At 45.3% G+C, this 15,712-nt stretch overlaps 1 protein-coding gene across 1 annotated transcript in view; it reads left to right on the top strand.

Annotated features, from left to right (window-relative positions):
* Window positions 1–3,906: 3,906 nt before the first annotated feature.
* DCLK3 (doublecortin like kinase 3) overlaps window positions 3,907–15,712 on the top strand; it is a 30,467-nt gene continuing 18,661 nt past the window's right edge. The window contains exon 1 of the mRNA XM_054991804.1: window positions 3,907–3,991. Within this exon, the coding sequence (XP_054847779.1) occupies window positions 3,907–3,991 (85 nt within the window). The remainder of the gene's footprint in view (window positions 3,992–15,712) is intronic.

Raw genomic sequence — 15,712 nt, forward strand, 5'->3', positions numbered from 1 at the left:
AGGTCACAAGCCAGCCTCCTTCAGTAATTACAATCCTCTATGCTTGACTGCATAGCATGGAATAGGGACAGAACGAAGTGACAGTGAAAAACTCCACAGGGATAGGTGCTCACTACAGCAACTTTGTTGGCCACACAAGACCGAGGATAAGGCAGCCACCCCAAACAGCAGATTTGGGGGTATTGATAGAGCACGTTACCTGCCACCACGAGGCATGCTATGTGGATTTTCTGTCGCAGGAACTAAAACGTCTTGGCCATCTTTGAACAGCAGCACAAAACAACAAATGTCTATTTATTTGTGCCTATTTATTCATTTAAATCTATTTATTCCATTTCTAACCAACTGGCTAAATCAAAATAGACCAACCTTTACAAGCATAAGAATGTGACTATCAGAACTACGCAGTCTCTGGTCACTAACGGATAAAAACTGCTTTCAGAAAATGCTGAAATTTTTAAAAAGTGAAAAAAACTGAAGGCGTTTCAAATTGCCATGTAAAACAGCTTTCAAAATGGTGAAAGTGAAGAAGGATTTTGGTGGCCACAGGCTCGCAAATATAGGAAAGTGTGATGAAAGAGTGCAATTGCACCTAGAACTGTTCCATGGGGCTGCTTTGTGTGACCTTCACACTCAGCTCATTCTGTTTGGTTTTAGCCTTTTTGGTCTTTTTCTTCTGCACCTGGCTGTAGGGCCGTTTCCACATGGCTTGCCTTGTTCCGGAAAACAGAGAAATCTCACATGAAATTGCACAAGAAGATGCTGTTATTGCGCGAAATCGCACAAGAAGACGCGATAACGTCTTCTTGCGTGATTTGGCGTGAGATTTCGCTGTTTTCCGGAACAAGGTAAGCCGTGTGGAAACGGCCTAGGTTTTAAAAGGCTAAAAGCAGCCCTGAGTTATGTGATTCAGACTGGGACCATGGCTCTGGGCAGGAAGGGATCTGTCCTGTTCTCTCATACTGGCTGTCACAGAATGGGAGAGTCGGAATGGGCCATTCTAGGCCACATTCAATGGAGGAATGTCAAGGCTAGAACACTTGTTTACTTCATTTATACCCTGTCTTTCTCCCCAGTGGGGACCCAAAGTGCCTTACATCATTCTCCCCTTATCCATTTTTTCCTCATAACAGCCCTGTCAGATAGATTAGGCTGACAGGGTGTCGTTGGCCCAAGGTCACCCAACCAGTTTTCATGGCAGAGATATGATTTAAACCTGGGTCTCCCAGATCCTACCCTACCACCATAGCCACTACACCACACTGGCTCTGGCTATAAAGCTTCTGCTCCAGCATCTCACCATTAATTCCATAATTAGTTCCAATTAGTTTCTCTTAGAGTTCAATTGACTTAAATCTCTATTTGTCTTGTGAGGTGTTTGGAGGGAGGAAATACAGGTACCATACAGGAGGCCCATGCAATGAGAGGTTCTGAGGGAGAACTGGACTGACGGGGAATGTGAGGGGGGTGAATTTTCCTCAGCCTCCCAAATAGGGTTGCCAGCTTCAAGTTGGGAAATCCCTGGAGATTTGGGGGTGAAGCCTGGAGAAGCCTGGGTTTGGAGAGGGAAAGGACCTCAGCATAGTATAATTCCATAGAGTCCAAAGCAGCCATTTTCTCCAGGTGAGCTGATCCCTGTGGCCTGGATATCAGGTGTAATTCCAGGAGATCGCCAGCCACCAGCTGGAAGTTGGCAACCCTACCCCCAAATAATTCCGCATGCCTGTTCAATTAACATCCCAGATCACGATGACATAGGGCCAAGCTACAAGTGACAAATGACACTTGAACGGCAAGTGTATTTCTCCCTGTTCACTTGCCCTCCACTCAATCCACTTGCCAGGCAAGTGTCTTTCGTCATGTGTAGCTTGGCCCATAGTCGTGGGTCAAGTGCAAACCAGTACATATCCACTGGATTTATTTCACTAATTAAACTTTTCTGGTATATGATATGGCATTTCAATATGACATGGCAGGTACAGAACCAAAAAAAAAAGCAAAAGCAAAACCAGTCTCTTATGCTTTAATGGCGATGTGACCAGAAGACAACCAACAGGGGTGCTGCTTCCCTTTCCACTGTGTCTCCATAGCAGGGAAATTGCACCAGAGAGATTTCTGCTTAAGAAGAAGATTCCTGCAGGGAAAAGGTCGAAACAGCAGGGGAAGGTAACGCGCCAGGAAATACATGCTGTGGAGTTCTGGCTTAATTTGATATAAATGTAGCAGACGCGCAAGAGGCAAATACTTCTGAGGAGAAAGTCTTCACCTGTTGAATTCTTACACCTTGTGCTGCTGTCGAAGATAATATCTGTCAGGAAAAGAAATGGAAGTCCTGCATTCCTTACAGCTTAGTGGTAGAGGGGACTTTATAAAAACAATGTGTAAATCTGTTGCTGAAATCTGGTTAAATGATGGGTTTCCTGGCTTATTTTTCCCTTGACATGTATCACTGGCAAATAATTCAACAGCCAAAGCCATCACAGCATCACTAGAGAGGGAAAAACCTGCCATGGTGACCTCTCGAACCCCCTCCTTCTGAATTGTTAGGGTGAGGCTCTAGTTTAGCGCGACAGCATCGGCTTTGCGTGCAGGTCTAAGTTCAGTCCTTGGCACACCCTGTCAAAAGGATCAGGCAATGTAAAAAGAGCTCTCCCCGAGACCCTAGAGATCTGCTGCCAGTCAGAGCCAAGCTACAAGTGAGGAATTACACTTGCCTGGCAAGTGGAGCACAAATGAACAGTGAACAGGGAGGAATACACGTGAGGTTAAGTCAGGTGTGGTGGTTATACTGACCATTTTGATGTGCGCTGAATAAGAATACACGAGAGATTGTTTGTAGTGATTCTTTGAAAAGTGTTCCTTTGGTGGAGAAGCATCTGGCCCCTGAGGAAGTGGATAGAACACGAAACAAGCCGACTTGTAGGGCGGGGGGACCCCTTCAGGGGAACCTTTACATCTTTGTAGTTCCACCACCCTGCAAAGAAAGAGAAAATACAATTCAAAAAGGACCATTTGAAGGTCACTATTCAACATACTTACCTTGACTGTTGATTTTTTCTGGTCAGCAGAGGACAGCTTGTGACAAATTGTTTCCATTCCTGGACACAGAGGGTCAATTCCAGAAGTGTTTATTTGTCAATATCTTCAGCGTCTAAGTGAAATTAACACGGAAATTAGAGACTCTACCTTTAAGAACACTGTGGACTGAGCTGTTTGTTTCTTCTATTATGTGTAATGAGCACCAATCTTAATGGTTTTTTCATCTATAATTATGTGAAAATATTTATAAAAGAACTGCATTTGTACATACTAATTTTTCAGGTGACTGTTATTTTTTCCCCTGTGTATAGTCTGTGTATTGGAACGGTTATTACTGGGGAAAGCCTTTTGTGTTTTGTAACTCTGGATTGGGACATTTCTGGAGACTTTGAGGGGGGAGCCTAGGGAGGGGAGGGCCTGCAGCAGAGTATAATGCCATAAAGCCCACCGTTTCCTCCAGGGGACTCGATCTCTGTCGTCTAGAGACCAGTCGTAATTCCGGAACATGGCCAGGCCCCACCTGGAGGTTGGCAACCCCGGACGCCAGACTGCACGGCGCGCCAAGCGGGACCCTGCGGGTCTGCGCTCCTGCCCGCCAGACGCAGGCGCTGCCTGGAAACGCGGCTCGGCGGGCCCCCCAACGGTTCGTGCCCAAAGTTTGGGGAGAAGCGCCGGGCGGGTCCCGAGGCGGTGCGGCCAGGCAGGGCGTGGCTCGGGGCCCGGGGCGCCTCCCGGCTCTTCCCCCGGCGCCGGGCTTTAGCGCGCAGGCGACCAGCCCACTCGGCGGAGGAGGCGTTGCCTTGCCGCCGCCTCCTCCGCGCCGCCGTTGCCAGCGCCGGAGTCGCCAGGAGCGGCGGAGAGGGAAGCATGCCTGCCGCCGCGCCGCCGCCTCCCTTGCACCCCGCGGCGGGGCAGAGGGGCGCCTGCGGCTGCCCGTACCCCCACCACCCCGGTGAGTGGCCCCGGGCCGGGGGACCCTCGCGCCTGCCCGCCGCCCCCTTCCCCTCGCCGCCCCGCGCAGCCTTTCCTGCGTGGGCTTTGCCGGCGCGTCTTTGCTCGGCTGTCCCCGGGATTGGGGCTCTGCTCGTTCCTCTTAGCGTCGGGAGATGAGCGCGTCCCGAGCCCCCCCCCCCCCCCGGCCGCGTGGATAGGGGACAACTGCCTCGTTCCTCTCTCCCCTCTTATGGTGACCTGCCTTCAGGCGGGGCCTGGAGATCTCCCGGAATTCCCACTGATCTCCGAACTACAGAGATCAGTTCCCCTGGAGGAAATGGCAGCTTTGGAGGGCGGACTCTGTAGCATCCCTGCTGAGCCCCCTCCCCAGACTGCCCCCTCCCCAGGTTCTGCCCCCGCATCTCCAGGAATTTCCCAACCTAGAGTTGGCAACCCTGTTGCTTCTAGTGACTAATCCCGGAGCAAGAGCCGAAGCAGTGCTTGGGCGGGGGGGGGGATTCCACAGGATGCTGGAAAGAGGCTCGGCGTTGCGTTTCTCTCCTTGGGCAGGGGTTTTTCGGGGGCGGGGGGGGGGGGAGGAACAAGGAAGATTTGCAACGCAATGGCTCAGAGGGTTGAAATCTGGTTTGGTTGGGGGAATCTTCTCGAGCCCCTCTGGAGTACCCTTGTCTCAAAGGCAAAGGGAGATCTTTACAGGGGGAGAAAGGAGTCGCCCTGAACTTTTTCTGCCCAGGAGTGGGGTTAGAGCAAAAAGGGGGTGTTGGAGAGCTGGGGACAGTTTCTCAACTTAATGCCCTGATGACAGGATCAACACTTGCAAGATACTGTCCCAATAGCACCTTCAGGACCAACTAGATTTCCAAGGTATGACCAACACAGCTACCCACATGAAGCTATCTTCATGTGGAAAATGGCATTAAAAGGATACTGCAGGTGCCTCGAAAGCAGCAGCCCCTCCTTTTGGTCTAACAAAAGGGGTGACATGATGTGGGTCTGAAAAATGAGGCTTGGAGGAGAGAAAGCAGCTAGAGTGTTTTCCACACAGAGACGGGCGTGTGTTTTCCCGTAGTTTCTCAGCCCTGGTCTGCCAGCAGGGTCCATTACCTGCCCTCTGGGCTTTTACTTTTTAAAAAATCAGCAACTGAATACTTTTATATTGATGCAACATAATAGCCGTATGTGTAACAGGTTCTCTGAATTTCTAGCTTTTGTTTCTTTAGAAAAGGAATCCTCTTTAGCCCCTTCTTTTGTACAGATGTGCCTTTCCTTTTATATTACCACAGTGAAAACCCATGGGGGGCGTATTCTGAGACCTGGTATGCAAATTGTGCGTCAAGTGCCATCAACTCTCAGCCAACTTGCGGTGACCCTTCAGGGTGTTCAAGGCAACAGACTATCTGAGATGGTTTGCCATTCCCTGCCTCTGGGTAGCAACCCTGGACTTCCTTGGCAGTGTCCCATCCAAGTAGCTTCCAAGATCTGATGAGATCAGGCCAGCTAGTTGACAGCCTCCATAGCCCAATTTAGCCTGAGTTTGTCACTACTAGAGAGCTAAGCAGGATCGGCCACAGTGAGTACTTGGATGGGAGACTGCCAAAGGAAGTACTGAGGCTGCTACATGGAAGAAGCCTCTCCTGCCCATAATGCCCTGTGGAAGGGGTCATCATGAATCAGTTGCAACTGCAAGGTGTGTTCTTTTATTCAACTGTCAATTTTTTTTTAAATGCAAAAGATCCCTGGTGGCTAAGAGGGTGTGGAATGGGATGTCTGCTGTGGGATAAATGGCTGATGTAGGTGGAACTGATAAAACATGAACTTTTCTGCCCATCCAGGCTATGTTGCGATCTTTCCCAAAACTTTGGAGCAATGCATGTTTGGAAAAGATCAGAGAAAAGCCAGCCCTGCCCCCCCCCACATGCAGGAATGCACCATGATGCAATGGGGAAGCAAGAAAAAAAGGCTGCTTCCCAACAGTATTGAACCCCAGAGCAAATAATTTGTGCCAAAATGGTCAGCAAGAAACTTTTCTCCTTCTCCCGTAATACTAGAGTTTAGAGTCCCTTTGTGAAGCTGGTTGGCAGTAGATTTAAAATACACAAAAGGAAGGTCTACCTTTTACAAGATTTGAGTCCAGTAGCACCTTAAAGGTCAGCAAGATTTCCAGGGTATAAGCTTCCAAGAGTCAAGCTCTCTTTGTCAGAAGCTTGACGCTCAAAACCTCGTACTCTGGAAATCTTTTTGGTCTTTAAAGTGCAACTGGATTCGAATCTTGTTCTTCTACTGCAGACCAACGTGGCTACCCATCTGAAACTTCTCACAAGTGGGTTCCACAGGACATGCAAGGTGAAATTGTCCAAGCAGGAATTTAACCAGAAGTGACACCGCATTTGGAATTTTTGCCACCTGGTTGCTTAATTTTGGGTTTTCTCGGTTATTGGGATTACATTGTTTTACTTGCTCTATTCTGGTGGGATCTTCCCAATTTTAACATATGGTATTTATTGTGGTTTTCATCTTTGTAAACTGCTTTGAGCCTTGTTTGAGGTATAAAAATTCGAAAAATAAAAAATAAATTTTAAAAAGTAGTTAATTTATTTGGGGGTGTGGTGATGGCTGCTGGCTTGGATGAATTTAAAAGGACGTTGGGAAAATTGATGGAGGATAGGTCTGTCCATGGCTAGTAACTGAATGGAGTCTTTGGAAACAGGGGCCAGCCTACCTCTGATTGTCAGATGGTGGGGGAACATTCTGTAGGTAAGGTTCTTGCTGGTGGGCTTGCTTCCCTGTGGCATCTGACTGGCCCCTCTTGGAAAGGGCAGCTAGACTGGACGGACCATTGTTCTGATACAGGAGGGTTGATCTTACATTAATTGCAAACATAGTTGTTCTCATAAGATGGACTTAAGGTCTCCCACACATTAAACTCCCAACCCGTAGATGTAGACTGAACTCAGTGTGTCTTGCTTCCCATCCCAAGTCTCAAGATTTTCACAATCCTAGTATGTTAGTCTCATCATAGAGTTTTCAAGATAAGAGATTAGCAGAAGTGGTTTACCATTGCCGCCTTCTGCTTCACAGTACTAACCAGGGTTAGTAGAAGTGATACTGCCGTTGTCTGTGAAAGATCCTTTACCGGTGTCACCTTCCTCTAGTGCTGCTGCCCAATAATTAACCTTCAGGAATTCTTCTGCTCCCATCACCACTGAAACATTCAGTTCTCTTCTGCTGATGTGACCATTGATTCCTGAAGGGGGTGGATGCATCTTGGTCTGGTGTCTCAGCTTTGACCTTTGGTCACATCATGAGAAGACAAGATTCTCTGGAAAAGTCAATAATGCTAGGAAAAGTGAAAAGCAGTAGGAAAAGAGGAAGACCTAAAACGAGATGGCTTGACTCAATAAAAGAAGCCACGTCCTCCAGTTTGCAGGATCTGAGCGAGTCTGTTAATAATAGGATGTTTTGGAGGTCTTTCATTCATAGGGTTGCCATAGGTCGGAGGTGACTTGACTGCACATAACACAACACAGTACGTTAGTAGCAAAAGATCCCTTCCAGATGTCTGATCCATGAGAACAAAGAGATCCATTTCCCCTTCTCTGGGTCAGATATGATAGTTGTCTGGCAAGTGGGGTAAGTCTGGAGTGGACAGAAGGTAGAGAATGGTCCTCTGGTAGACCACGTGGGATATGGTTGGTGGGATTCTTGCAGAGGAGCATTAGCGGATATTGCTTATCTCAGTGAGGTATAAGAAAGTATACTCAAGATTACTTAACGAAGAACACTTCTTTGTGAAGTGATTTTGAGTATGCACTCTTGTCAACTTAAATAAATAGGCAGACCATTGGTATGTTAGAGGGAAAAAAGGGAAACTATAAAAGACTGTGATTAAATTGTCTCTAGCACAGTTAATCCATCCCTTCACATTCTTTTTCTAAAGTGTGGTGTAGGTACCTGCCCTTAATGCAGAGTTTCTCAGGCTTTTCAAAGTTGGGAGCTATCCCAACCAAACTTATAACACCAAACTTATAACACCAAACTTGACACTAGTTATCCTCTCTACGCCCTGACCTGGATAGGCCAGGAGAGCCTGATCTTGTCAGATCTCAGAAGCAGGGTTGGCTTAGCAGGCAATGGCAACCACTTCTCTTGCCATGAAAACCCTACCAGGGGTTGCCATAAGTCAACTCTGGCTTGAGGGCTGGATTTCATTTTCATCCTCTCTACAGGTGCTAGTATGCAGTCATGTGGCTGTTACTGCTGCACATGAATATCTCAGGACTGGAATATTAAGCCAAAGACAGCCATTAGAAGAGAAGTAGATGGATACCTTTGACCCCCTCCCAAAAAGGACTTTGGTTTGTAGGACGGTGGTGGTTGTTTCTGGAAGAAGGAGAAAACAGAGCTCTAGAGATCTGTAATTCTGTTGCTATTCAAAGTAAAAATACGCACTATTTTCATCTGTACAGTTTTGACCTCAGTAACCTTTTTAATGTACATTATGTTGGAAGAGGATCATTCATACTGTCTCTTTTGTAAAAGAGGTGGTGGAGGAAAGTGCTGTCGAGTCATAGCTGACTTATGGTGACCCCTGTTGGGTTTTTCAAGGCAAGAGACTGAGACGTGGTTTGCCATTGCCGGCTTCTACATAGCAACCCTGGTCGTCTTTGGAGGCCTCCCATCCAATTACTAACCAAGGCCGACCCTGCTTAGCTTCCAAGATCTGGCTTGCCTGGACTATGCGGGTCAGGACTTAAAAAGAGAAGGGTGGTGTGTTCTTCAGGATTTTTGATTTAATAGGGAAAATATAGCCAACCTTTAAACTTTCTGCTGTTCTCCCCCCAAGTTAGGAGAAATTAAGTATATCTCTATAGAAAATCTGCTGAAAATAATCATATGGCTGATGGGATGGACTGAGATGAGAATACAGAATGGCATTCTCAAATGAAAGAGTGTGTTTGGGATTCCATCGGTGTTTTAGCCATTATCGTGGTTGCACGCTTGGAAGGGTTCTGTCAGAAGAGAATCCTTGAAATGCCGCATTGAAATCTGAAGGGGAAGTTAAGTGTCCGCAATTTGGAAGAAAACCTGAAGAGGTATTGGGGCCCAAAGTGGCAAATATCACCTGTGCAAAAAAGGCCTATGCGTTGCCTTAGTCGGGCCTATCTGGCTGCTAGAAAAGCCTTAGATTATTGTTTTTCTCTCACTTTCTCCCCTTGGTATTAAATAATTCATTTTGCTAAGAAGGTCACCAGGCCTCTTATTCTCTACACGACCAAAGGAGGAAGGCCGTGGTGAAAAGAAGCAGAGGTGCCCAAGTTTTTGCTTGGGGCGGTCTCTTCTTGAGGCCTGCTCTGCCTTGCAGCTCTCTGTGTCAATTTGTGTGTGTGTGCATTTGTAAACATGCATGTCTTTGTATGCAACTTTTTCACACACACGTTGCTGTGGAGTAGCTTGCAACTGATTATCCAGATTTAGATCTTGCTAGAGTTAGAGAGGAGAGCAGTTAAGGCACAGGAGAGAACTTACTGCTTTGGATATATATTAACAGGTTATGGAATAGGAAGGTTGTAAGATGTTACAAAGACCATAAATATTATTATATAAAACACACACACACACACACACACACACACACACACACACACACACACACACACACACACACACACACACACACACACACACACACACACACACACACACACACACACACATATTTGAGTTCTTCTATTGCAGACCAACACTGCTACCCTCTGAAATATTGTAAACACAAAATACAAGTGTGGACTCTGATAAGCAGTTGATGCTTCAGCTTTACTAAATAAACATTTTACCATTATTTGAAGATTGCATAGATACAACTCTGACCAGCAATTTGAACATGAAAAAGGCAGAAATACATTCAGTAATGTATTGTTTTTAGGCTCAGAACTATGAGTTAAGTGAAAAATTACCCTAACTGGAAAACTGCTGTTTTAATTTTTGGATCTTGGGGATTCTTGCCTTAGAACTAAAAGTGGACAGCTTACCTGTTGCTGTCTACATATGACAGGAAGACTAAAACCCACTTGCAAATGATCAAAATTAAAACATCATTCATCTGCCTGTGGTATTTTTGCAGTTTTCCCTGATGAGCATAGGAACGTGCATGATGTACGTAAGAGTGTGTGTGATTTGGAGGTCACTGATATCATTAAGCTGTTTATGGCAATGCTAAGCTTGTTTGTTCCGAAATCAGTTCCACCAAGTTCAGTGGCTAATAATCCTTTGGATTACAGTGCAGCCTACAAGTGCACCTACAAGCGAATACCACTGTGGTATTATCTACAAGCGAATACCACTTTCAGTAAAATACACTGCCTGTATGGGGTGTTTCACACACACTTGCTTCTTGTGAAGGCAGTGTGCTGCTGAAGATTTCTGCCAAACCAAAATCCAGATGACCTTCCCTTTAGGAACTGGAAGGTCATTTGAGCACATTTCTGCAGAGCACGATGTTGCATGTACACTCAGGGCCAAGCTACACATGACGAATGACACTTGAACGGCAAGTGGATTGAGTGGAGGGCAAGTGAACAGGGAGAAATACACTTGCTGTTCAAGTGTCATTCGTCATGTGTAGCTTGGCCCTCAGACTTCATATTTCACCTCCATAGTAACTGAACGGCTGATTTTGGTCCTAATGTTTCTCAGTGCAAAAGTAATGGTGAAGAAGCTAGTGGGCCTGAGCCAGCCCCCTTAAAGGAAGTCTCAACCCATACAGCTGCTTACTTGAATCTCTGTGATTTATCACCTAGCTGCGCAATACAGCCCAAATCAGACGTCGTGCTTTGGAGATTTGGAAATTTGCCATGGGCTCGTATGCTTCCTCCTCCACTCGTGCCAATTTCCTGCTTCATTTCTGGGTTTCCTCTAACCCTAATTTGCCATGATGTCTGAGGGCCAAGCTACACATGACGAAAGACACTTGCCTGGCAAGTGGATTGAGTGGAGGGCAAGTGAACAGGGAGAAATACACTTGCCGTTCAAGTGTCATTTGTCACTTGTAGCTTGGCCCTCTGTCATACAAACAATGGTTAATACTCTATTCTGATTAATTAGAACTGTTGTTGTTAATACTGGTTAATGTGCACAGTGAGGTATTGGTGCGCTCCCTCCCCCATTCTGGTTGCAGCCCTGCCTTCTCAGCCAAGTTGCTCCCAAAGCTTGAGAGATGAATGGGCGGTGGTACTTAATGCAATCCAAAAGCTGTGATTGGAAATGGAAATTGGGGCATCTCTGATGTGTTCACAGATTGTGTGGTAGCCGAGGTTGCTTTCCTCCCAACTGTGGTCAGACACGGTAGGCTGTCTTCCCTTACAAAATTGTAGGCTATGTGGCTATTGTGGTCAAGGCCAGAGCATTGAAATGTGTAAGACTGTAAGAACAGTTGCAGCCAGGACATGAGCCTGTCTTAGTATTAATCATGTCATTGTAGAATGGAGGAGGTTAAGCTGTTAGCCTTCATGTTAGAATTCAGGAAGGAGTGTATGACAGAGTTTTTTAAATGGGCATTTAGTGTTTAGAGTCTGTATCTATGACGATTTTGTGGATAGTTGGTTTACTTGTATCTGACAGACTGTGATCTGCCTTGAATCTTGTAAGTGACAAAGTGCAACATAGACAACTTAAAATGAACGAATCTGCGAGGCTCTTTGAATCTTCACCATAGTGAATATGGCCCGCTAGTCTTAGGACTCTGATAGGCTAAACCAAAAGCGTTTTTTGGGGGAAACTGTTGTTTGTGCTTATGGAGACTGAACCAGATTGTAATGGGTAAAACTCACGGTTAGTTAAATTTACTTCGGCAGTATTCTAAATTCTCAGCTCTCATGGACATTTTGGTTTCATGGTGTATTTCTTTTTTAAATAGCAGGAATAATACTCTGAATTCTTCTGACTTCATATAAATTTTAGGAGGCAAAAAAATTCCCCTGGAATATATCTGCTCCTGTTAAGATGGAGAAAGTTTAAAAATTTAGATTATTGCCCCTCTTCATTCATTGTTTTGCCCTGTATGATAATTTCCAGTTGGACGCACTTCTTGTCGGATACTCATGAAGAAATGCTGAAAAATTATTCATGAAACAATTAAAAACACCCCAGTGAGAGCTGAAAAATTGGTTTAAAACATCGCCATTCTTTATGAATAGTAAAAAAAGACTCCCATAGCTCAGATGGTTTCCAAGGAAATACTTCCTAGCAGCAAGGGGAAGGGGCAGCAGAGAAGAGGCAGTTTAGCTCAAAAATTAAAATGTGCGCTGCCTGACTTTTTTTTTCTCCTGACGTGAGTGGATGAAAATAGACGAAAGTCCACTTTGTATTTTATTGATTGTTACACAGTACATAGCAGGATGCAGAATCTACTCCGTGTTTCCTTTATTTCCTTTTTATTTGTTGTCCCCCTCCCTACTTCTTTGAGGCAGTTTGGTAAAGAGGAAACCTGAACTGCTTGTACTGGATGTATGAAGTGGGCTTCAGGTTGACATTCAGGGCTGCAGCTGAGGCAGGGAAGCTGTTGGATGAGTGGCTATCTGAAGCGTCTGTCTTGAATGTTCACTTTCCATTTTAAAAAAGGTTGTCTGTAGGATTACATACAGACACTTTCCCACTGTGTGGCCTGGGAAGAACTAAATAGGCCCAGTCTGTCAACCTCCTGGTTAGTAAGTTGAAAGCCTGGGATTGCTGACAAACTCTTAACTTAGTACGTTCTAAAAAGTTGTTGTGTGAAATTGGTTCGAATAAAACATATTAGACTCTTTTATATTTAGGGGTTTTCTTTGATTTCACACCGAGGTAAGATGAGTTCATATACTGCAGTGCTCCTGATTACAGGCCTAAATATTTGCATTCTATATTGCTTTTGTGAAATATACATCTACAGGGCTCATTTCGAGGGGGAACACACAGGAACGCAGTTCCGGCAGTTCCCCAAAGAGGTCACCTGTCAGGTGGCCCCACCCACCTGACTCTCAGCCATTTTGGGCCTGTTTCAGCCTGGATTGGGACTGAAACGGCCCGGATTGGGCCTCTGACGGGTGGTGGATCACTCTCCCACTCAGCAGCAGCCAGATCCTGACAATTTTGGGCCCCTTTTCGGCCATTTTCAGCCCTTTTTTGCCATTTTGGGCCCCGAATGGCCAGAATTGGGTCCAAAACAGCCAGAATAGGTGATGTCAGGGGGTGTGGCATATGCAAACCAGTTACACCAATGACACACTTCCGGTGATGGCAAGGGGTGTGCCATATGCTAATGAGTTATGCTAATGAGTTCCTCCAGCTGTTTTTCTATGAAATGACCCCTGTACATCTATAAGGTAGTTACACTTCCAGTATATCTATACATTCCTTTCTTTGTTCTTCCAAGAGCTGTACAGGGGATGGCAATCACGTTACTCATAATGGGTTGAGTAGGATGGTGTTGGAGACTTGTGGAAGCTGAGGGAATATCTGAAGGAAAATAAGTGGTAGTAGCCTTTTACATGATTCGTTATTCTGAAATACATTACTGTGCCTTAACCTGATCTTGTTTTGTTTGCTTGATTTAAAGCAATTTAAAGCAAGGAGATATGCTTGGACTGGAATAAATAATAGTGTATTATGGATGTATGTCAGGGTTAGTTGGTCCTTTCAGTAGGCTGGCAGTTGATTATGTCTGGTTTTATTGTTGTGGGTTTTTTTTTGTGTATAAGCTGCTTTGAGCCCATATTCATGGGGAAAGAGATCCTAGATATATTTAAATAAATAAGGTGAAATTGCATGGAATTCTTAACCTGCGTAAATATTTATTTAGATAATTTATTACCCTGCTGTTCTCCCTGATAGGGAACCAGAAGCGGTTTACAACAATACTTAAACTAAGCAAACAGCAAAATATAATAATCACATTCTGGGTAGCTTCCAAATCCAATGGCTACAACAGTGAGTGGCCACAGCCAAAGAGCCCTTTTGCTTGCGCCTCTGGCAGGAACCTAGCTTTTATACTTGCCAGCAGGAAGGAGATTGGAGCACAGCTGAGATGATGTAATGAAGCTGGCAAGAAGGTTGCCAACAATCAAACTCCCTGCGCTCTGTTGATTCAGGTGTGGATGACATACATATAAACCTAAAATTAAAGAGTCTCGAAATAATCTGCTCTTGCATGGTCCTTCTTAGCATGATTTTCCAATGCCAGATTCTGCGACTGCTTTCCCCTCTATGATTGGTAGAGCTTTTTCCTCAGTGTCTGGGCCTGTTTATTCTGTCCTTGTTTCTTGCTCAGTCAGGCCAGAGCCAGACCCTTGAACTTCAGCTTCCACGTGTTTCTTGCCAATGTCCCCATGACAGAAATCGATGTGTGAGATTATGCTCCCTTCCCTGTAAATCACTAGCAGCAGGATGTTTTATATCATCTTGTAAATCTAATTATCTGTAGAACATGTCAGGGGAATGAACAGACTCCTTTAGTCCCTGTTTCTGTTTTAAATCAGTGGGAGAGGGAAGAGTCTGTTGGAGAGGTGAATGCTATGTCTGAGCGGGTTTAAAATCACTAATGCGTTTGGAAACAAATAAGCCCTGGCTTCAGAAAACGGGGACAGGCAATCTCAAGGGTGAACTTCCTGTGTTCTCTTGACTTCACAAATAAATAGTTTATACAGAGCCGCATGTTGTAATTAATTCAATAGAGCTCGAAAGTTGTTTATCTTGCTTGGAAGCAATTTGCTTCATTGTAAATGAAAATCAGGAACATTTCCCAGGTTCCTTCTCTAAGAGTGTAATTTTATGTAGTCTAATTAGGACGCTAATGTGAGCAATTACCTGTACACGTAATGAAGACTTTCAGCAATCACTCTTAAAGCAGAGTCTGTCATTCCAAATGCTTGTCCGCAGAATTAAGGTCTCATGTTGGAGTGTAGCATGGAGTGTAGGTGTACTGGATTCCAGCCCTTGTTCAGCAGTTACCTGTCTGTTTTGATTCAGAAATGGCTTTGAGTTGACTTAGTTTAGTGGTAGAAAAGAAGAACTTGGGTTTAAACCCCTTTGGGCAGACCAAACTACACTTTTCTCTGGAGTCTCATGATTGGGTCAATTGATGCTTTTCTCAAAGACTGGGGGCCAAGCTACAAGTGATGAATGACACAGGTTGGACACTTGTCAGCTTCCCTCAAGTTTTGATGGGAAATGTAGGCATCTTGGTCTTGCAGCTTGGCCCTCCGACTGCTGTCCAATGGACTTTTCAACTGTCACTTGTCCAACATTCCGCCAAGCTGCCTACATTTCCCATCAAAACTTGAGGGAACCTGACAAGTGTCCAACCTGTGTCATTCATCACTTGTAGTTTGGCCCTGAGAAGCAAAATGCATTGTGTGGAAGGGAGAATAAATTGGACTGGAACAGGGTGCGATAATTCTTTTCTCTTTGCTGTTTCCTTGATAGAAGAGTCTCCTCTGGAAGCTGCTACTTGCTGCACTGGGTGGTTGTAGGAAGATGGGCACACATAGTGTTCCTGTCTTTCCTTCCCCATCCCCCTCCTGATAGAAGTTTTGAGAGTGGGGGAAATTTACCCTCCCCCAGTGCTGAGGCCTCACTTTGATCCTTGTCCAGGCTGATTTTTAGTGTGAAAGAAAATGTCAGGGTTTGCAGATGTGCCATGCTGCATGTAGTTTGTCCCAAGCCTTGGATGTCACTGTATCTCAACCTA

Source organism: Eublepharis macularius, chromosome 11 (assembly GCF_028583425.1).
Source record: "Eublepharis macularius isolate TG4126 chromosome 11, MPM_Emac_v1.0, whole genome shotgun sequence".
NCBI lineage: Eukaryota > Metazoa > Chordata > Lepidosauria > Squamata > Eublepharidae > Eublepharis > Eublepharis macularius.